The sequence below is a fragment of the Parasteatoda tepidariorum genome, chromosome 11, assembly GCF_982258835.1.
Source record: "Parasteatoda tepidariorum strain Cologne lab strain chromosome 11, Ptep-v5.0, whole genome shotgun sequence".
Lineage (NCBI taxonomy): Eukaryota > Metazoa > Arthropoda > Arachnida > Araneae > Theridiidae > Parasteatoda > Parasteatoda tepidariorum.
In genome coordinates, this window is record NC_141765.1 from 42,740,986 (window position 1) to 42,764,371 (window position 23,386).

At 27.3% G+C, this 23,386-nt stretch overlaps 1 protein-coding gene across 1 annotated transcript in view; it reads left to right on the top strand.

Annotated features, from left to right (window-relative positions):
- Positions 1–23,386, top strand: part of LOC107448567 (CD109 antigen) — a 131,375-nt gene that overhangs the window by 54,504 nt on the left and 53,485 nt on the right. Inside the window, exons 4-11 of the mRNA XM_016063821.3 lie at positions 9,706–9,874; positions 10,009–10,079; positions 12,968–13,019; positions 13,126–13,448; positions 15,425–15,655; positions 17,299–17,493; positions 19,305–19,424; positions 21,632–21,694. Of these exons, the coding sequence (XP_015919307.1) occupies positions 9,706–9,874; positions 10,009–10,079; positions 12,968–13,019; positions 13,126–13,448; positions 15,425–15,655; positions 17,299–17,493; positions 19,305–19,424; positions 21,632–21,694 (1,224 nt within the window). The remainder of the gene's footprint in view (positions 1–9,705; positions 9,875–10,008; positions 10,080–12,967; positions 13,020–13,125; positions 13,449–15,424; positions 15,656–17,298; positions 17,494–19,304; positions 19,425–21,631; positions 21,695–23,386) is intronic.

The window sequence follows — 23,386 nt, forward strand, 5'->3', positions numbered from 1 at the left end:
AATTTTGTAATATAAAAATTGAAAAAATAGGTGAAATAAACATATTTTATATTTACATTTATATTTAACCTATAAATTTTCTTATTAATGATAAATTTATCAATGCTTAAAATAATATACTCAAATTCATTTAAAATGACTTAATTTTAATATAAACAAAGTTCTAAATTATATTATTATGCTTTATTAAAACTAAATACGAATGGGTAGACTCGCCCCGCGAATTCTGGCTTTTTGTTTACAACAGCAAAACTTACATTCTTTTTGTTTTTTTTCACATATAATTAATGTAATCTTAGTCTTAGATAAGTTTATCGCTTAACCAAAGTGAAAATAGTAATAATAATAATATACTTACGGAGCACCAACTAAAAGTTTGCTGATTTTCAATACAAATCTCTCAAAAGACGTTTGAACAGATCGGTTAAAAAGACACCAAATAAATAAAAACGGATCAAACTACTACAGCGCCATCTTCTTTAGAGTCTGAACTAAGTCCGTAAAACTCCGTCGGTAAAAATTTTCTTATTTGCAATTTAAAACAGTGAAAATTAAATAAAACTAAAATGGGTAGACTCGCCCCTGGATGGGTAGACTCGCCCCTGGATGGGTAGACTCGCCCCGGTTTACGGTACTGCTATTTTAAAAAGTAAACTCTGTTATTTTAGTAAACAAACTCTGTCATTTTAACAAAAAAACTGTATAATTTTTACAAAAAAACCTCTATAAAATAACTATGGTCTATAAATAATGCTCTAAAAAATAACTAGCATGGCCAGTCTACACTAGGATTCGAACCCGTGTCACTGCATTGGATGGAGAGTGCTCAGTCCCAGAACCAAGGCAGCGGTAGGGTTGGATTATGAAAAATAAAAAAACATAAACTGTCTTTATCTTAAAAGTCCTATTGAAGTAATATTTAAGTGTGAAAACGTTTAAAAATTTATTGGTCCTCTATTAATAAAAATGTCTAGCAAATTAACTTAACGAAAAATTTTATATAAAGACAGTTGTATTCAGGTAGAGTATCAATTCGACTATGAAGTCAAATCGCAAGTTTATTTAAACGATGCTTAAAAGCATAAAATAATTTCTGAAAAGTATAGAAAATAATTGTAAAATGATTTGAGGAAAGATAAAGTTTGTGAAAAACAGCTTTAAACCGTAAAATATACGGAGAAAGTCCGAAAAAAAGGGAATGTTTTGCGGTGCGAGTTTCAATACTAAAAGTAGAAAAATTCAATTTATCTTTAAGCAGTTTTTTTTTCAGCAAAAAAATATTTTTTCTGTAGAATTAACAGTTATTTTTTTGCAGTGTGTGATAAAATTTCTACAATTGTTTCTTTATTATACACATTAGTGCTATAAACAATAACATTTTATTTCAGAGCTGTCTTGATTTCATTGAAAAATATTATTTGAAGGTGAAAAAGGAGCACCCTCTCTTGGGAAACAATTTCTAAACGTTACAAAGTCACTTATCTTTCATAATATTTTGTATAAATTGTTAAAATACTCGTAGATAAAGTGTAAAAAAAGCTTTTTTAAAAAAAAGGAACTATCTAAGAAATGGAAAAAAAAAGAAACAACATTCTTATTGCTTAAAAGACTAATTAAATGATTTTTAAAACTCTCATTTTTTGGAATTAGATTCTTATAATCATTTTGAAAAGCTTAAAATACAAACAATTTTACCCTTCTTTTATATAAGAATGATTTTTAGGGAAAATCCAGTGACGTCAAGCTGTTTATTGATTTTAAATCCTTTTTACATGCTGATTCTTTGCGGGAAATCATTGTTTCGAATTGTTGTTTGAAGGACAGTGAGTACGATGAATTTAAACTAAATGAAACATCAAGGTGTAGGGTAGGATTACTACGTAGGAGTTGATAAAAGTAAATGTGTAGTATCTTTTCGTTTTTTTCTTCTTCTGTAGAAAATGGGCTGATTGAAAGGATAAATAGTATACGAGGCCAGTTGGAGCAAATATATATGAGTTAACCTTTTGAAATTGTAATTGAATTAATTAAGAGCTGCACCTATACTTTTATTTTAATAAAATATAGTTTAAAAAATAATTTTTAAAATTCAGATCCTGATTTGTAAATGTATAGTAAATATAAGAGATTTAATTAAAAATTCTAATTTTTGAGAAAAGAGATGATAAATTAAAAGCGGAGCTTAGGAAATTAAATTTGAGTTTTAAATGTTTAAAAAGTTTTATTTCATTATTGCAGGGTTATTTATGTTACTCTTGTCCAGATATTCTTAGATATAAAAATATCTGTTGTAACACGTACTATTGTAAAGATATTTAAAAACACAACAACGCTACTAGAGACCAAAAAATTATTGGCCGCTGGACAGTTGTTTTTTGTATAGAAGGTTTTTTTGATGTTCGGAAAAAGTTGTCATCAGTCGATATACAAAATTCAGTTCAAACAGAGACGCACTTTTTATTTTAAATTCTGTGATTTTCATATGCTTCACTACACTTTAATAAATTCCGCCTCAAATTATGGCATAAAGTACGGCACTTTGGGTGCATCATTCGTAAAATCCATTTTTTTAGTGTAAAATATTATACCGAAATTTTTACAGTAATATTTAATTAATTAAGGTGGTTCAGTGATTTTACAGTAATTATTGTAAAAATTATAACATATTAGATTTTTTCCCCTTTTACATGTTCCAGAAAAAATAGATTTTACGGTAAAAAATACGAATAACTTGATTTGAACATTTTTGCAGTGTATTTGATGTCTTTCAACTTATTAATAAAAGTAGTTTTTTCAAAATATTTTTAAACTGTTCGAACAGACTTCCGATTTGCCACGAAAAGGGAATATTTTTTAACTGAAAAATTAGAACTCATAAGGAAACTCTAGGAGTGATTACGTATAAGGAAAACGCACAAGTATAGTGCGTTTTATGCGATTCCAGGTATTTGTACAAGAGCAAATTGATTCCTACGAGAGTCAAGGATAAAACATGGTTATTTTGTTTTGTTTTCCCAAATCAAGTGTCGACATTTAAATAGTTTTTCCTCTTATTTCTCTATAGAATACCAATAGTACAAATACATCAATAGTTCCTTTTTATAAACAGCCATTTTCGCTTTTTTTAAAAAAAAAGAAAAACAAAGGAAGGAAACAAAAATCAGTGAAATTTCTCCCACCGAAACTGGGTGGATTTGGAGAGATTACTCTGTTTTCAGAACAGTCAAAAAAGAAGCTGACAAAGTGTGGGAACTTTTCAAGAGGCCCTAATCCATTTATGTAGAAGTTCATTTTCCCGATTATTTAATATTTTAGCAATAATTAAAATTCTTCTATTTTTCTGGTATTATAATAATTAAGCTGAAATATTTACTTCAAATAATACGATATCTGTTTATAAAAACCTTATAACAGTTTTAATTATCTTCAAATATCATAATTAACTATTTAATTGTAGTTACTATTAACAACAATCTCTCCTCCGTAAGCATAGACTATGCGTAAAAAGCTTTTTTGGTTTGATTACAGCTGTCGTTCAAAATTAAAGTATAACAACGATCTAATAATGCTCAAAAAAACAAATGTAAATTTCTGCTGTAAATGGCGCTCCTAAATATTTAAATATTATTCATGCCTAAAAGTAGGTTTCAAATTTGTTTTTGTATTATGCACCTTTCTACACTTAGCAATCCATGTCTAATATAGAATTATGAAATATTTTCAGGAAAAAAGCAATTAAATGTTTAGATTAAACTTGCACTAAAACAAAGCTATTTCTCTATCAAGTACTAAGTTTGCTGTGGTAATTCAACATATAAAAAATGATATTTATTTTTTCTTCTTCGGATTAAAACTGACGAAATATTACCCGAAAAATTGTTTTCTTATACAGTGTAAAAAAATCAGTGTATAGTTACTACCATTTTTGGTGCTGAGGTATATTAAATGCATTAACGAATCTGTAGTTATCGAGAAAAATTTATAAAAAATTGACAAAATAACAATTGTTGAAAAGAACTAGCGCAAATATATCACTAAAAATGTGCTTGCTCAATAAACGAATTGTTTTTGAGATGAAACCATAAATTGATTTTAATGCGCATAAGAATATGTGGTATGAGTGAACAAACAAACAAAATGAATACATAAATAAATAAACAAGTGGAACTATGACAGTGAAAAAGTAAATAAAAAATGTGAATACATGTAAAGTAAAATTTTAGTTTATCTTAACCCCGACAAACGTTAGCAACTACACTGTAAAAAATTCGGGATCAAAATATGACAGAAAGTACCGGTACTCAAGATGCCGGTACTTTTTACCGTAAAATCCATTTTTACCGGAACGTGTTACGGAACAAAGAACCTGACCCTTCTTTTTTACAGTAATGATTACCGAGATATCATTGAATCACTTTAATGAAATAAATACGCAAAAAATAAGGCGTAATATTTTACTTTAAGAATGAAATTTACTGTAAAATGGACTTTAAGGATGATGCACCCAAAGTGCTGGTACATAATACCGTAATTTATACTGAATTTCTTACAACAATGTATACACCAAATTTTTTTACAGGATACTTCTAAGACTATGTAAAAAAATGCATGGAGTTTCAACCTCCAATAAGTATGTGATAAAGTTTCATGAACTAATTTTGTCTAATATCTTCGGAAAAATAAGTGTTTAACACGTTCTGCTGTAAGTTTAGAAAGGATTAATGTGAATCTGTTTTCAAGGACATTGACAAGGTAAAAAATGTATTTGAGTTCATAAATTTCTTTTTTCTTGATGACAACTTCAAACACCTGCTAAGTGCACGAGGTCCTGTTCTTCATTAAAAGTAATCTTTGTGACCTCTTAATGACTAAATAAATTCTCATCATCTGTGTTATTTAAAAGGAAAAAAAATACAGCTTTTGTGTTTGCATGGTAATTTTGCACGGAAATGTGTGTTATGTAATGAGAAAAAACAGTTACAAACTCTTTTGTTATGAGAATATGTTGATAAAACTAAATTGAAAATAGATTATATTAAATTTTTTTGGCAGAATAATAACTGTTCGCATGAAATAGGAGTAACATCGTTTCATTATTATGATTAAGTGGGATAAGTTATAATTAAACATTGTCTGAGAGTAATTTCTTGTTTTGCTTTTTATAGCACACCAAATCGTTGTAAAGGGAAACTTATATTCAGGTTTAACTCTTGAGCAATTCCTGTTTATTCTGAAATGTTACGAGTTAATTCAACAATAGTTAAAAAAAGAAGAAAAAGGAAAGTTAACCTCATTTTATAAAGTTAAAAAGTTTCTCACACTATGCAATATTGGAACAGGTGCACACAATGTTAAAACAATAGCTACACTGAGAACAAAAGTATGAAACTGAAACTAGTAGAATATATCAAAATTTATCGTGTTTCTGGCTCTATGGGAACACCAAAAAGATCAGTATTTTTTACCTGAAGTACTTTGGTAATGATTTTGGTAAAATTAACAATAAAATTTATTTTAATATGTGATAAAATGTGGTGATTTCATCATGATACCGTAGAGCATGGTATAAAAACCCTTTATTCCGTTAAATTTATTTTTCAGTTTTGTACTTTTTAACTAAATATGAGGCAATAAGAACAATGGTTTTAAAAACCAGAATTTCCGGTAAACTGTTACCATATAAGCGAAAAAATTACCAAATAAATGGTTGAACCGCATATTTTAGTTTTTTTTAGCCAAAATAATGTTGTGTTTTTTTTACTAGAAATGTTATGGCCATACAGCTTGGTAATTTTATCAGATTTTTTTTCTCCATTTATGAATTGTATTTTTCATTTTAATATTAATGTATAATTAATAAAAAAACTCAAGCTAAATATTTTTTTAACACAGTGCTGGTGACAAAAAAGCAAAGAGAATAAAACAATCCTTTGAAAGGAGAATGCAGCGAAGTGTTGCTTCAAATTTATCACGTTTTTTCTCGAATGCTAAAAGAGCATTATTTTGAGACTATAAACCTAAAAATATTACAATCTGATATTCCGAAATTCAGCGCTTTTCTCAAGGTTATATGGTAATAGAATTATTGTACATTATTACTATCACGAGAATAAACTGTCCTTCCGCAAATGTAAATGAAAAGGAGATTGACTCCGTGATCGAAACAGCAATTACCTCCATAAAACTTAGTTTTCTTGCATAGTAGATTTTCATTTACCAGAGGAAGAACTTGGTTATATTAGTATGCATTTTAGCATAGGTGTACAGTGCGCAAAATAAAAAGTAAATTAAAAAAAACAACAACCTTGAATAACTATTGATCTAATAATCAGATCTTCACGTTTTATGACTCAATCTTAATGATTTAAGGGGGTTACCTTAAAGATGCTGATTAATTAGTGCTGACGATATTTTAAGTTGCAAAATAAAGCACAAAAATGTACTTTCACTGTATAAACATACCTTTTTTTGCTGGATTCGGATTACTGATCCCTAAAATATAGGGGGAAGATGCAATATGGGAAATATGGTCCACATGTTAGGTCAGGAGAGCGATTCAAAGTTTGGACCTCATAATGTTAAATTTATTTTCTGTGCATTTCACTAAATCTCAAAAACTTTTAAGGTGAATTGAAAACTCTTCGCACACTATTATAAAATTCGTTTATCCAAAGATAATTAGTGGCAAAAATAACTTTCAGTAAATTTTTATAATTTTTTATTATTTTCCTTAATAATAGTCAAAAAATTGTAAGGTATACAATTTTTAATATAATTTCAAATAAATTATTTTACGCAAAATTTGAGCGAAATCGGTCGAATAGTTCCTGAGAAATCGAATTTTAAAAAAGTCAAGATTTCAAAATTCCATTTCTCATGAATTATCATTTGTTCGAAGGTTTTTCTTGTGGTATAAGAAACACAGATTTTTGGGAAGTATTTTATAATATCACTTGCTAATTAAGTGACTTGTGCCAACGTATTAAAAAAGAATTTATCCTATACCGAACGTGGGAAATTTATTTCAATATTAAATTATTCGACAGTATTTTGAAGATGCTTTTAGAGTAATGCCAATAATTTGCCTTCCCTCGACGCTTTAAAAGATCATTCTGATCTTTAACTTCATTGAAAATTATTCAAAAGAAACTGTTTAACTGATTTTATCTGAAAATTAAAAATTGATATAAAACATTACAACACAACAATTGCTTATGATTTAAAATTTCGAAAAAATCGAAATTAATTTTTGTTTTGCCGGAATACGGAAGTTTGTTTTCAAACCGGAAAATTAATGTGTTAAACTTATTAGATTAGCACAGTTCATTTTGCTCTAAAAATTTTGTAAAAAATAGCCAACATATTTATAAAGACATTTCTGATAAGAAAAAATGAGAATTACAGCTATAAACACTAAAATTAAAGTTGCTTGATTCATTTATTTGACTTTCTTTTTCTCTTCGTTATGGTAATGGCTTAGCGGAGATACTAAATGATTGATCTTATTAATTAATCATACATTTAATAAAAATTCAAAAAAGAAAATTAAGTTTAACAGATAAAATGTTTTCACTTCATATTTTGAAGAATCGCTATAAAATTAAAGACTATTCCTCGGAGCATTCAATTCACCACATTTTGATAATTTTAAGACTTAAATGGCGGCAACCTTTATCAAATAGAGTGGTATAAGACTTAATAAACTGTTAATTATGGATTCTGGTATGGTTTATTTAAAATGTATTAATGGGCGTTAGAGATGACGTAATTACGTCATCGAACACAGCACCTATCAACCAATTCTTTCCTAATAATTTATTTTCCAAATATCCATCTAAATCTACACAGGAAAAAGAGTCATGGATGATTATTTGAAGTGTTTTTAAAATGTGTTTGTGTGTAACATATTGTGTTACACATACTAGAGTCCAGTGGCTTCTATTTCATGCGGTGGATAATGGTATTTACAGTATAGTTTCACTCTGACCTAGTGAAACAGAAATTTAACTTATGTCTAACAATGAATTATCGCTAAGTTTAACACAAAACTTTGATATTAAACGAAGCAGGTTTTCTTTCTGGAGCCTGAATACGCTATTTATGCTATTCTCGCCGTTTTCATAATTAAATTATTTCTTACATTTTTCAAATGCTTTTTTTCAAAATTTATATACTGTCGGACCTCTATTTAAATCCCAATAAAAAGTTCGTTATATGGAAAATTCGTTAAGTAGAAAATCACCATTTTAAATTCTAAAGCAACACAAAACAGGTTTTAAATTCATAAACCCTAGACATAATTAAAATATCAATTGATACACCTTTTTCTTCTAAATTATTATCAACCTTCGAATTGTTTCAAATGATTTTAGCATTTTATCACATGAAGGTTTGGAGATTTCCTCATCATTTCCTTCTTCATCTTTTTCATCTTCCTCACAATTTATTGCTGTATTGTTTTTATTTTTCACACTGTCCAAAATATCCGATTAAGTTAATGTTTCTGTGGTCGCAGTTTCAGAATCAATAAAAAGAAACTCATTTATGAGTACATCATGATTAATTTTGTGGTTCTCTTTTTTTAAAAAAGATTTTATCAGATTGTTTTAAGCTCTAAAGGAACGTCATCTTCGTCCTCTGCTTTTTCCAAATCCTCCGCGCTGACTAAGACTCCAGCTTTAGCAATACTGCAACGAATAGTACTATATTTTAGTAGTTTTGACAGTTTTTTTTCTCGTTGTAGAGATACGTCAATATATAAACATAATCATGCTTATAAACCTTGTAGGGTTATTATGTTAAGTAAACTAAAGTTATTTCCTTATTCTAATTTTCCTTTTCCTCGATAAAATGTATTCTAGTTCAGTAAGTATGCGTCTGCAAAAAAGAGTGTTATCGAAATAATATTTGTAATTTGCTTGCGCCATGTAAATTGTATTTTGATTTTTGAAGTGATGAAACGACATTCAGCAAAAAGATTAGTTTTTGATATTTTTTTTGTGCACAATATACACTGTAAACATTTACTGTAACGTTTATCATGGAATATTTAGATAGAAAGCAATCTTTTTTATTACTAGATTTGAGGTGTTAAAATCAAATATGCGAGTTATATTGATGACACTTGGATGGTTACTAAGTTGTCAAAAAGAAGAAAAAAAACTTTATGCTGCATTAAGGTGAAAACAAGTCCCAGTACTTTTATGGAACCATAAGTTCATTTGGGTCGAAGTTTGCAATTTTTCCCCTTTTTGTCTTGTATATTATTTTAAACATTTTTACAATCAACTTAAGACCGAGTTTATATAATTTTGATTGATAGTTTTGATGTTAGAGGGGTTTTCGTACCACAAAATAGGAATCTTTGCATCGCTAAGCACATTTTGTGAACAAGTGTTTCTTCCCTCTTTTCTTTTTTTCTTTCTTTTTCTTTCATGTTATAGTGCAAATTTGAGTATTTTATTTTAATATTTATTTTTTTAACTTTTAAACCCAATATTATGAAAATTTTCTTTTAAATTTCAATTGAAAATCCTTCCATCTTTCTTTTTAAATCAAGAAGATACAAGTAAAAGAGTTTCTGAAAACCGTTTTTATAGTTTCTCAGAAAAATATACGAAAGTTGGCCTTTTTAGTGTATGACGCTTCATTAGAAAAATTGTACTTTTATTTCATTTTTAATTAATCTTCATATTTTCATTTTAGGTTCCTTTTAATGCAATTCCTGGTGCTTATTTGTTCAAAGTTGAAGGTCATTTAGAGGGAGATCTTGGAGGCTCTGGATTTAGTAATGAGACATTAGTAGATTTTTCCGAAAGATTCCTCACAATTCTAATTCAAACAAATCAGCTGGTTTATAATTTGGAACAAATGAGTGAGTTCCTTTTTTAAAATAATTTTAATGATATAAATGATAATTGATAAATTTAGAAGTATGCACCATCATATCAATTCTTAAATTTAGATTAGCATTTTGATCATTAAAATACTTAAATTTTTATTTAACAGTGTACATAAGGATAATATTGCTAACAACCGAGTTGAAGCCATTTACTGAACCAATTGATGTTTACATTGTCGTAAGTACTTTAAGAATTTTTGAATTATAGATTTATCATTTTGTTCTAACCTCTGTACCATCCCTTCATACTGCATAGTTGGTTTTAAAAATAGATAAAATTATTGCTGAAAAACCTTCAGAATGCAGTATTTTAGATTGAGGAATAAATTTCATCATATAACTTAAAATTCGTTTTTAAAGATTTAAAAAAAAATCACCTAATTTCGTGATAAAAATATAGTCAAAATTAACCTTTTGACGCAGTTGGGACACCGGTATTTCTTTTATAAATTTTTTTTCCGACGCTCTACTTACAAACAAAAATATATTTTATATTTTTTGATTATAAGAAATTGTCTAATAGTTACTAAAAAAAATCTGCTAGAATGGTGGCATTATATTTGTACTAAATTTTAAAATCCAAACAAAGTAGTTTGGAGTTTTTTTTTTCATTAATATTCAAAAATTTATCAATAATTACTTTCGTAGATTAAAGAAATTTCAATGATGAATAACTGTTTCTCTAAGATCTAAATAACTGCAAATAAGAGCAAACTGAAAAAATTATTGTCTGGAAAAGAGCCGTGTTTCAACGATTTTTCCTTTAACTTCTCATATTAAAATGGAGCAAATTAATAAAATAAAATTAATATTAAAAAAAATCCGCTCAGCTCAAAATATGAAGGGAAATAAATTTTTTTTTCTGAAATACTATTATAAATTTCGTTACACCTTATTTGAAATATAATAATTTCCTAGTTATGAAATAAGATAAAAGCTTGAAATAATATAATATTAAGCTTTTCCTTTGTTCTACATTTATTGAATTCTATTTCAAAGTAATATACATTGGTTGTATAATAATAATGATGAATAAATGAAAAAAAATGATATTTGTTAGTATTGCATAAAAATAAAACTACATTAAGCTAGTGCTATATTAAATGTGTAGTATTGAATGTTACTTAACTTCAATTCGTCACATTCACGAATTGAATATACTTATTATAAGTTTCACTCAATGCGTTGTGAATATTGAATCAGACCTTCAGTAAAATAAAGCGATATCAAAAAGCACAGAATGTACCACTAAGAGCAATTATTCTCTATAAATGTGATCAATCTACATTTTAAGGAATTGCCGCATTCTATTAATCACCAACTTAAAAAGTCTGTATTCCATTTCGAAAATTTGTAAAAAGAAAAAAAAAAAAGAAAAAAAATTTTATATTATGAATCCTATGTTTTATATATTATCCTATGTTTTATAAAGTATATATATTAAAGTATATATAATATCCTACGTTTTTTTGCCCTATTAAAAAAAAATAATAAAAAAAAGAACTCGAATCAACAGAATTTGTGTGAGAGACGGAAGAATCTGTAATAACATGTGGCGCTATCTATGAGGCACTTGAAGAAATAGAAATTTTATGCTTTTAAAAAGTCGGTTGCTTTTACCCTCAACATATAAAATTTTCTCATCCATATTTACTCGATACAATCGATCGTATGAGATATTTTTTTTAAAAAAAATAGTAATTAGAACTGATTTTATTAAAAAAAAAATCATGGATTTTTATTTCGTCGAAGACTTCAAAAGAAATTAAAATGTATTATCCAATATTTAATTTAGCACTAACAAGAGACTAGCATGCGGTTAAATTATTTTGAAAATTTTCACTTTAATGAAACGCATTATTTCTCGTTTCATTTGATCGCAGAGGGAAAATAACAACTAGAGATAAATATAATAATTATAAATATTGGTAGATGGCAGCACCACTGACTAGGAGTACTAGAAATTTTTTTTACTTATTATTCCAAAACAATACTAACTGCTATTGAATCATAATATTTCATATTTTTTCTAAATCCAAAAAAAGTAGTTGCTATGCTACTAAAACTATTATTTTACAAACAATTAAGGATGCAGCATCCCAAAGGGACCAGGTCTGATCGATAATACAGTGAATACTGTATCGGTTAATAATATACAACCAACTATTAAAAATAATTTTGAAACTTTAATGCGCATATATGAATTTCAATTTAATTCAATCTTCAGATTTCCTTGAAATACAATATTTAAAAATATGCAGTTCATGTTTCTACGATCAAAGGGGCTTCCAATTGATAAAGGGACGCTAATACTAAATCTATTACTACTATTTTTATTATGAAATTAAGCTTTTTTGCAAAAGTATAGTTAGCTTCAGCAAAATATATTATGAGGAATGAAGTGTAATTTTTCAAGCAAATTTAATTATGAATTCCTCAAATATTCTTCATATTAAGAGCTTATTCTTCATAATAATCAAAGAACAGCTTACATAGCTGCCGGTTAGACTCTTTACAGTCATTAGATTTGTTGGTGACTATCAAAAATTACCATTTAACCGATTAATGTGCTGAATTAACAATTTTCAATAAAAAAGTTTGTATTAATATACACATAAAATATCAGGCAATCAACTGGAAAATTACAAAAAATTCCTTCCTTAAATTTTTTATTTGAATCTAAAAAAATCGAAAACTTTCTAAGACTTTGAAATACGCAACAAATTTACAAAACAAACTTAAAAAAAAAAAAAAAGAAATAATAAATCTATGTATTATTTTTAAAAAAAACCTTACAGTAGCATTAAATAAATATATGCGTAATACATCAATTAATTAATAAATAAAAAGTTGAATAAGCATGTCATCTGGACAATGCTGTCGACAATGCCGAAATCTTCGTCTGGAGCATTTCTCAAGAATTAGTTTCGCTATCAGCTAAGAAAATATTGCGTATTCATTTTTTTTACAGTGTGGACTAGTTAATTATTTTGTCAATATATCATTTTAAAAATAACGTTCCTTTTTGGAATATTTATTGTAATTAGGATTCTTTAACTCTTTCAGGATTCTAGAGGAGTCATTATGAAACGATGGGTTTCCATTTACCCACTCTTAGGTATGGTATTAATAAAAAAAATACATATAAAATTTAATAAAATATTAAATTTTCATAATTAAATTTTTTTAATTGATGTTTTTATTTTAATGTTGAAAATTTTCAGGTGTGGTTAATTTAGAATTTGAATTACCCTATGATTACCCTGAAGGATGGTGGACAATAAAAGCTGTTGCTCTTGGACAAACAGAGGAAACTCGTGTGTTATTAGAACGATGGTTTAGTCATAGGTTTGATGTAAATGTTGGAACGGATGCGTTTGTCTTAAATTCTGATGAATACATTGAAGGGCAAATATTAGCAAATTACACTAGTGTTGCTACAGTAACAGGAAATATTACTCTCCGAACATATTTGAGACCTTTGGGAAGATACCGTGATTTAGGATTGAATTTTAAGGATCGATATGTGGAAGAATATGTAGATCTTGTAAGTATTTTGTATTTAAGCAATTTACAAAGGTATTCATAATCCTTCTTGTGTTAAATTTTGAACGTGGGATTAAAATCTACTGGCTTAAAAGAAAAACATTTTAGTGGAAAAAATGAAGGCTGAAACTATGGTTTCGTTTTTCATTTTTGTCCAAAAGCGATTCAAAAACATTCTCTCAACTTTCTAAAACTTCTCTGTCAACTACTGGAGTTTGAAAAAGTTTCTATGAAGCAATAGTAAAAAAGTTAGGAAATCAACAACTGTCAGTGTTATAAAAAATTATTTAAAATAACAAAATATAAATTAAGCTTCTGATAAATGCGAATTCTGATAAATTTGAAAAAGCAAAACTTAAATAACAAATAAAAGAGCAAATAAAAAACAGATAAATAACTGAAGTAAAATGATAATTGAGCTGTAATTTTTAAGTGGGATCTTCTCTTCGAAACACTTTTTTGTAAAAGTAAAAACTGCTTTTTTTCCGAAACTATTTCACTGAGAAAGAGAGTATTGGTGAAAGCTACCAGAATATTGTAAAATTGACAGTGATTCTGGCTTTCCAACATAAAAAAGCACGCTAATTTTTATCTAAGTGCTTTGGTAATAACTTTTGGTAAAATTAATAATAAAATATGGTGTTATTACCATGCTGTTTGTGGTAAATGTGGTGAAATTTGGTAATTTTATCATGACACCTTAGAGTGTGGTATAAAAACCACACTCTAACATCAGTTTTGTATTTTTACTAAATGTGGGGTAAAAAGGACCTCTAGAATTTCCGGTAAACCTCTGGCATACAAACGGAAAAAATACCAAATGAATGGTTAAAATGCCGTATATTTTGGTGAAATTAGACGAATTATGTTTATTTATTTATTATTATTTTTGCAGAAATGTCATTACCATGTAAGCACGGTAGTTTTATTATAATTTTTTTCCTCTGTTATATGAGCTTTATTTTGCAAAATTTTAAAGATATTGGGTTTGTGCAATATATCTATATAAAAACCTCTATATTTTATAGCTTATTATACCTGTAATTTTGTAATACCTATATGTTTTATAATTTAATCTTATAACGTAAAATAAATAACTAATTTTGAGATTTCAAGTAATAACCTATTGTTAAAAACTAAACATGCATTCAAAAGAATAGATTGATATTTATTTTTTCATATACAATAAGTGTATAGTGATTATATTCGGCGATATAAGTACTTTAAATATTTTTAAAGTAGTATGTTTTGGACAATATCAAAGTAAAAAAGATTAAAATGGAAAAATATGAAATAACAGTTTTTTAAAAACACAACCTTCTTAAGAAACAGTATTCAACTTTTACATTTAACGAATCGGCGTTATAGTCCTTAATTCTCAATACAGTATTTTAAATTTATTACGAAATGTATGTGATTAAAACTTATGAAATAAAATCCTTTAATGATTTTTTTTGCAAATCCTTCCATTTCTTTTAAAAAAATATAGTCTTGAAAATGTTAAAAAAAACTTTTTTTTCGCAGATTTGAAAAAAAAAAAATTTGAATATTTTTAAAACTGAAAGTTAATCGATGCGGTGCATTAGGAAGTTTTTGATTTTCATTGAAAAAAAATATCATGTAATCATAATGCATTATTCGTCAAAAATGCAAAACATTGGAAAAAATACGCCCTTCGGGGAGCCAGACGAAAGCGATTAGATTGCTCCCAAATGCTCTTAGATTCATGCAAACGACGGAGTTTTGTTACATACATTTGTCAAGAAGACGGGAGTATCGTTGTATTTTGATCTTTTTATAATGGAACATCAAAATAAATATTTTTTCAACAAAAAAAAAAATAAAATAAAATAACATTTACATTTTTAAAGAAATAAAAACCAAAGTAATGACTTTTTGAATTAACGTTTATTTTATCATTCATGTTTATATCTTGATTTTGATTCATTGTAAAATTAAATTAATTTTATTTTTCAGTTTCATGGCACTTATGATTTTAGTATCTCAATGGCTCAACTTAGAGACATGGCAATGCCTGTGCCTTTGGAACACTGCGAAATTGAAATACAAGCTGATGTTTACGAGCGATTTTACGATTTTAAGGTTTCTGCATACGGCCGTCTTCGAGTAGTTAATTCCAGCGTCAGTTTAAGATTTCTTGGAGTTAATCCCCAAGTATTTAAACCTGGAATGCCATTTAAAACTCACGTAAGAATTTTCTTCACTTCAATATTTAGCGAAAATTTACATTAAATTGTAAAGTTCTTTTTTTGCAGACATTCTTAATTTGAAGCAATTAAAATATGTATTTAAATAATTTAAACTAAAGGCATATAATCTACACTCTTAGAAATTTCTCGATAAGAATAGTTAAATAGCAAATTATTTAATTTGTTATCTTAACATTTTCAACCAAAACTGTCAAAAAAATCATAAAAAAGATGTTATTCAAACTGTTAAGTGTGAGAAAAAACGTTTATTGATTGTTTTTACATAATATGGTTTAACAACCAGAATTCTATCCGTGCCAACTCTGCCCACCTTATGAAGCTATTTAGTTGCGTGCAGCTGGGTAGATCGGTCAATTTCTTGGCCGGTTGAGCAGAGGTTCGAATCCCAACGTTGACACCACAATATTTCCTCAATACATAAAGAGTTTCCAGTGTCCTGCACTCTTAAAATGACCCTAAATTTTAAGAACACAAAACTATCATTCAAGCATAAATGGCACAGCATCCACAGAAATGTCGGTCAAGTTTTATCTTTATTGTTTGAAAACTATGCAAGTTGTAAATGGTTACAATACCGTTTAGTTTTACATTTACTATTTTTTGACCGCACAAGTTAGTTATAAATGGTTTCAAAACAGTAAAGGTAAAAAAATGTTCTCGACCATAAAATTTATGGTTAATCAAATAGACAGACTACTGCCGGTTGTCTTATCATAATTTCAGAATGAAAGCTTCAACATTGTAAGGAAATTAGATTTAATTAAAAAAATTACTCGTAATTAATACTTTTTTTTAAAAAAAAGTTTAATAAAGTAATACAAAAGAAGAAGCTCATTATTGATAATTTTTATCTTTGCTTCAGAGGAATAACGGTCTGAAAATAAATCTTAAATTATTAGAATTATTTCATACGTATAGTGAATCGTTTAATTTGATGTTTAAGATGGTGTTGAAATTAAATAGACTGTTTGAATAAGGGAAGCAGCTTAAAATGTAACGTTTTTCTTTTTTTTTCTCCATATTTAAAAGAGAAAAAACTTTTGTCATAGTTACAAAATGCTAACGAGATAATAAATTTTTAGATAAAACACTAATGCTGGAAATTTTCTTTCTGATATTTATATTTTTTTTAAAAAAATCTTCAAAAAGAAAAAAATCGAACTAAGCAAAAAATGTGATACACTTTATTGCAGTGAAACTTCCAGTTTGTAGTCTGAAAGTCTGGAAAAAGTAATTAATATAGCATATCTTAAAGCTAACAAAGCAACATTTTACTTTTCGTACACGGAAAAACACAAAAACACTAATTAACTTTCTAAGTTTCCTCCGTAGACATTCTAGCAATATTTAGGGGGAAAATGTTTAGGGGAAAAATAATAAATCAATAAACTTATTTCATTTTTATGAGATTAAATTTACTTATAGTTATGGGTTCGATTGTTAAATTGACACAATAAATATTTTTTAAACTAATTTGATTTCTTTTTCCTTTAAGTCGTTCTAAGTGCCGAAAAAATAGTTTTTAAAATTTATGTTTAACATTTATTTAGTTAAAAAATAATATGATAGTTCATAGTAATTCCGAAAATTGTTATGTCATTTGTTTTCTCTCTCTTTTAGTTAGCTATATCATACAATGATCTGGTGCCTTTTCCCGAAGATAAATTAGAAACAGCCAGAGTTGTGGTTAATCCAATAGTGATCACCCGTAATGGTAGACGAGAATTGAATCAACAAATTTTATCCTTCAATAGTGATGGTGTTGTTGAAGTAGCTATTGATACTCCAAAAAATTCTGAAAGGATTATAATAAGAGTAAGATGTGTAGAAATAATCAACAATAGTTGATATTTTTTTTATTTTTCATCTAATGTAAATGAAGTTGTATGAAGTTAAATGAAGTTGTATATAGTGTGACAAATTTACCGTGAAAAATGACCTAAAATTTAAATCTTTATAAATTAAATGCTAATAAGAAAAAATAAAGCAAAAAAATTTTTTCTTCTTCTTAAATGTATGCAATGCTTGAATTTTACTGTATTATTTCGTTTTTCACAATAAATGAACAATGTGCAAAATAAACAAAAACCCCTAATTACGTTTGATTTTTTGAACGGATCCTCAGAGCTTCGGAGTAATCGAATTTTAAAAAAGTCGCATTTTTGAAATTCGAGCGATTTTGCTAACATTTTGTATTTTGCCATTTAAAATAGTATTCTTTAAAAAGATGTAAAAATTCGAATACTTAGCAATTCAAAATTCTTTTGACTGTTATTAAATAAATTAACACACATTTTCTGAAACTTATATTTTACATGGAATTATCTTTAGATAGACAAATTTTCTAATTGTTTCTAATTTTATAATTTTTTTTTCAATTCGCTTAAGAAGTTCTCGAGATATTTTAAAATGTACGAAAAGTAAAATTAACATTAAAGGGTGCTAACTTTCAACCGCTCCTCTGACCGAACTATGGTGATCACATTTCTCAGACTGTGGCTACCCCCTTATATTAGGGTCAGAAATCCGAATCCGTCGAAAAAAGGTATGTTTATTCAGAGAAAGTGCGTTTTGTGCCTGATTTTGTGATTTAAAAGTATCGTTTTCACTAATTAACTTTATTTTATTTTATTTCATATTCGTCGGCCTACCCAATTTTTGGGTTTACGACTACTTATGTTCAACTCCGTAGCCCTGTAATTTTTAATCAATTCAGAAGACAAGGACACTCATGGATCAGTACCCCCAGAGGCACTGATTTGTTATGGGAATATGGAGGACTTTTCGACTCGACAGATTTAACGTGCATCAGTCACCATGTACTGCATGGGGAGTCTTCGGCTGCTGGGGATCGAACCCACGAACTCGTGGACATGGGCCAAATGCCCTACCAACCAGACTATCCCGGACTCACTAATAATTTTTTCTTATATAGATCGAGTTTTGGGAGAAATTTGTCTTCGTGGAGGAGTTTTTGATGGATCTAGCCCACATTTACGTTACAAGGAGAGGAAGACCACGAGAATCTCCCACGGTTAGCTTGACGGCAAGGGGACTCTAACCCATGATCAGTCTATCAATGAGGATATTTCACGTCAGCACTGTGGTCGGTGCAAGCCGGATGCGGAATTCGTATCGACTGGGATTCGAGCCCGGTTCGCCTCATTGGAAAGTAAACGGTCTCTCCCCTGACACACTGCAGCTTCTACTAATTAATTAGCATATTTGAGGTCATCCCTTCGAACCATTAAGATTGAGTTCAGTTCTAGAGTGTGAAAATCATTATATCAAAAGTTTTTTACGCACTGTACATAGTAGATAATCAATATAGTCATTATATAATGATTATATAGGGGATGATAAGAAATATTGTAACACAGATATATATATATATATATATATATATATATATATATATATATATATATATATATATATATATATATATATATATATATATTGTAATTAACATTGCAATAATTTATCCTTGTGGAATAAATTAATATGTAATAATGATTTGTAAAAGAAAACCAAATAATTATTTAAAGAACTAGCTATTTCCGAGAAATTCATTAGTAATAATTTATAAATGGTATTTTTATAAATTAAAATAGATATTTTTACAGGCTTATTATGAAGATGACCTGGAAGTTGGTAGTCGCGCACGAACAGAATTAACAGTTTTGGCTATGCACAGTCGAAAAGATAGGTACTTACAAATTTCAACAAGCACAAAACAAGCAAAAGTAAGTGAAAGATTGTGTTTTAAGTGCAATGTAAAACAAATTTCAGAAAAATTACAGTAAAAAGTATTGGCATTCAGGGTACTAATACTTTTTGATGCAAAATTCATTTTTTGGTACAGTTTAACGGAACAAAAACATCTGATATGCATAATGTTTCCAGTAATATTTACTAAATTACTCTCATTCAGTAAATATTACTGTAAAATCTACTGTATAAAATTTTACTGTAAAAAGTACTAGCATTCTGAGAGCCGGTACTGCTTACCGTAATTTTTTTGGAATTATTTTTACAGTGAGAGGTTTGACACTTTTTTAACAAAAATATTTTTTAAACATAATAAAATTTTCGCATTCAAATTATTTGATATTTAACAATGTTTCTTATCTTTGTACGTTATTATATTTATTTAAATTATAAACTACCATTTCTTTATATATTTGTAAGAAACTAAAAAAAAATTGATCATGCCTTCTTGTTATAGGGTGGTTTGACCTACTAAGAAAGAGGCTGAATCAAGGGCAGCTGAAAGAGCAATTAAAATTAATGAAGAAATAGCTAAATGTCTAAAAAATATTACTGATATGTGTCTGAAAATATTAAAAATTATTTACTGATGAAAAATAACAAATCTAAACTAAAATTGTTAAGTAACTTTAGTCTGATTTATTACACTGAAGTATCAGAAAGGTTTTTTATTATTTGCTTTTTTCAATATTCTGTGAAGTTTTCATTATTTTTTTTCATAAGATCCTCTTATATATTATATTTTATAAGAGTTTAATGTATTTCATAAGAGCCTCTTATATAAAAACTAGAATATCAATTTAAATTATATTTGTTATTTGGTAGAGCTGGTCAAATTTCCTTTTATGGCGATTTTGTAAAAAAATTTAAAAGACAGCAAATTGGATAGCAAAAGTGAACAATGAGTATACTGTTTTCTTTATATATTTTAATTCAAGTAAGCTAAGACTTCAATTTTTTTCCATGGCGCGCAGTGGAAAAACTATCACAAAACTTTTCTGGAATAAAATTATATTACACATTATTTTTCCTCGATTTTACGTGCAAATGGCTGATAGGCAAAAATAGTTCGTTATTCTTATTAATACCATGGTGAAATACCTAATGTTCATCCGATAGTAAATGTGAAGGTTGTATTTACTGCCTTTTTATATATTAATCCAAGAACACGAAGAATTCAGCTTTTTTTTTCTATACGGTAAAGGGAGAAAAGCTATCAAATATTTTTTTCTCCATAAAAATTGTATTACTCTAGATTTCTCTTCGATTTTATGTACTTGTGGTAGATAGATAATGTTTAAATATCAAAAAGATAGGGTTGGATAAATATTCCACATGGTAAAACGCTTCATGTTTCCCTATCGTCATCACGATTTCGTTTATTTACTGCATTATTAAACGTTAGTTAATTGCTAAGTTTGCTCTTATACACATTTGCTTAGAAAATAGAGAACTAAGCAGTCCACTTCTGTAAATTTTTCATAAATTTTTTTCATTTTAAAATAATTAAAGTCATAGTAATTTTTTCTAACAGCTCATTTTAGTATAAGTTAATGTAAGTATTGATGACTGACTATATAATAATTTTCCAATCCTTGGTCATTTGTATTCTATTTTGACTATTATTTTTTTCAAAATAATCACTGACTTACTAATATTTTTCTGGTGTAAGACACTATTTCAAAAATAAATATGCGAATGGAGTAGGTATAGATTCGGCATTGCTTTGGTATATATATTTGGTGTATTGCTATCCCAACAGGAGGCTATGTAACCTCTTGTTGTGATACCAATACCCGGTTTCTGATATTCTCTATTTATTAAAAAAGTTATGTTAAATCAGTACTGATACCTGAAACTTCCGATCAATTGAATCATTTATGATATATAACGCATTTAATGACGCCAGTAATGTAATATTTAACTATTACATGTGGTATCATACTATTTTACCGTAATGAAATTTTTTTAATATAAATGATTTAATAATTTTATTAAAATTTCCTGTTATATTTTTTTATTCTCCATTTTTTAATTTTTTCAGACTCTTTTATACTGAATGCTGTAGCAGATGATAATTTTTTATTTTGATTATTTTGATGCTAATTTTTTGAACTTTATTTTAAAACATTTTGCCTTTTATATTAAATCATGTGAAATAAATCAACTCACTTGCTTTCAGGCTGGTGAATATGCAGTTTTGCATGTATGGTCAAACTTTTACTTGAAATCTTTTCATTATTTGGTAAGTTATACACTTGAAACAAGTCAGCTTTTTGCTATAATAATCTTGTAAATTTCAAACAGTGTCATAAACTTAATTGATGGTTGATTCCAATTCAACACATTTTCAAAGTAAATGATTTCATTTTATTCTTTTTGTCAGAAAAAATGCAAAAAAGGTAAGTTTTTTTAGACGCAATTCATAAAACTGGGCACGTTCATATCTAAAAAAAGGAAAATAACACATAATAATTGAAAAACAGGTAATACACTTTAAGATATTCATAAGTATGGCTTTTTTTATTTCATTTTGCTTCTTTTTTTTAAAAAAAGGAAAAATATTGCTACTAATGAATGTAGCATTCCTATATAATACTTTATATATAAGGTTAAAAATAGTTAAATTCAAGGTAATTAGTATGCATCAGCAAATACGTTATTAATGCCTTTTTCAATTTGCAATTTGAAAAGAATCTGTCTAAAAGGAGTAATTCTAATTTGATACACTGAAAGGGATTGGTAATTGAAAGCTGTAAGCAGACCAATAAAGGAGAAATTGTCAGATCAAACCGGTTCATTCTGCTTGTCAATTCCCATTACAAGGAGACCAGAGTGAACCTTTAATGACAAGAATTCTACTTTTCTGGGTTGAATAGAAGGCAGAGATTAATACTAATGAAAGTGGTGAAAGCTGAAATTTGATGATCGTAATGGCTTTGTTGCCATAAGTCGACAAGATACGGAGAATTCTACCAAATGAAAATGATCGAGATTTAGCAAAGGGTAGAAATCAAGACCGATAATTGTAGCGAGGCTTAGTTATTATGGTTTATTTCTGAAGGATTATTCTAAGACATAGAAATGGAAATATTTGGTATTTTATTATTGTATTGTAATTATTTTATTTATTGTACACACACACACACACACACACACACACACACATATATATATATATATATATATATATATATATATATATATATACATACATATATACATATATATATATATATATATATATATATATATATATATATATATATATATATATATATATATATATATATATATATATATATATATATATATATATATATATATATATATATATATATATAATAAATAAATAAAAATTTCTGATTAATTTTTGTCTTTTTAGTAATTATCTTTACAATGGAGAGGATATTTTTCTTCAAATTAATGGAATACCACAAGGATCTAATTATTCATATCTCTTAGCTAACTTATTTTTGCATTATTATGAAAAAAATTATGCTCTTAGTATTAAATTTGTTTTTAGATATATTGATGACTTAATTATCTTTAATTTCCAAGATTTTACTATTTTATTGAGTGATATATACCCTGAGGAATTAATCTTACTTCGTAATCATGATGATAATATTAATTTCAATTTTTTGGATTTGGGTATTATGAAGGTTGAAAATATCTGCTTTGTTGATTTATACGATAAAAGAAATGATTTTAATATTAATAAACTAGTCACTTGGAATTCTAATGTTTCTAGGAGCATCTATTTAAATACCACTTTTAATGAAATGAACAGAATTAAAAGAATACGTAGTAATATTTATTTATCCAAAAAAAAAATCGATAAACTCTTTCAAAATTTGATACAAAACAATGGATACCCAACTAAAGTAATAAAATGTTATATAAAATCATTGAATTAATCGTATATTTTTGTGGA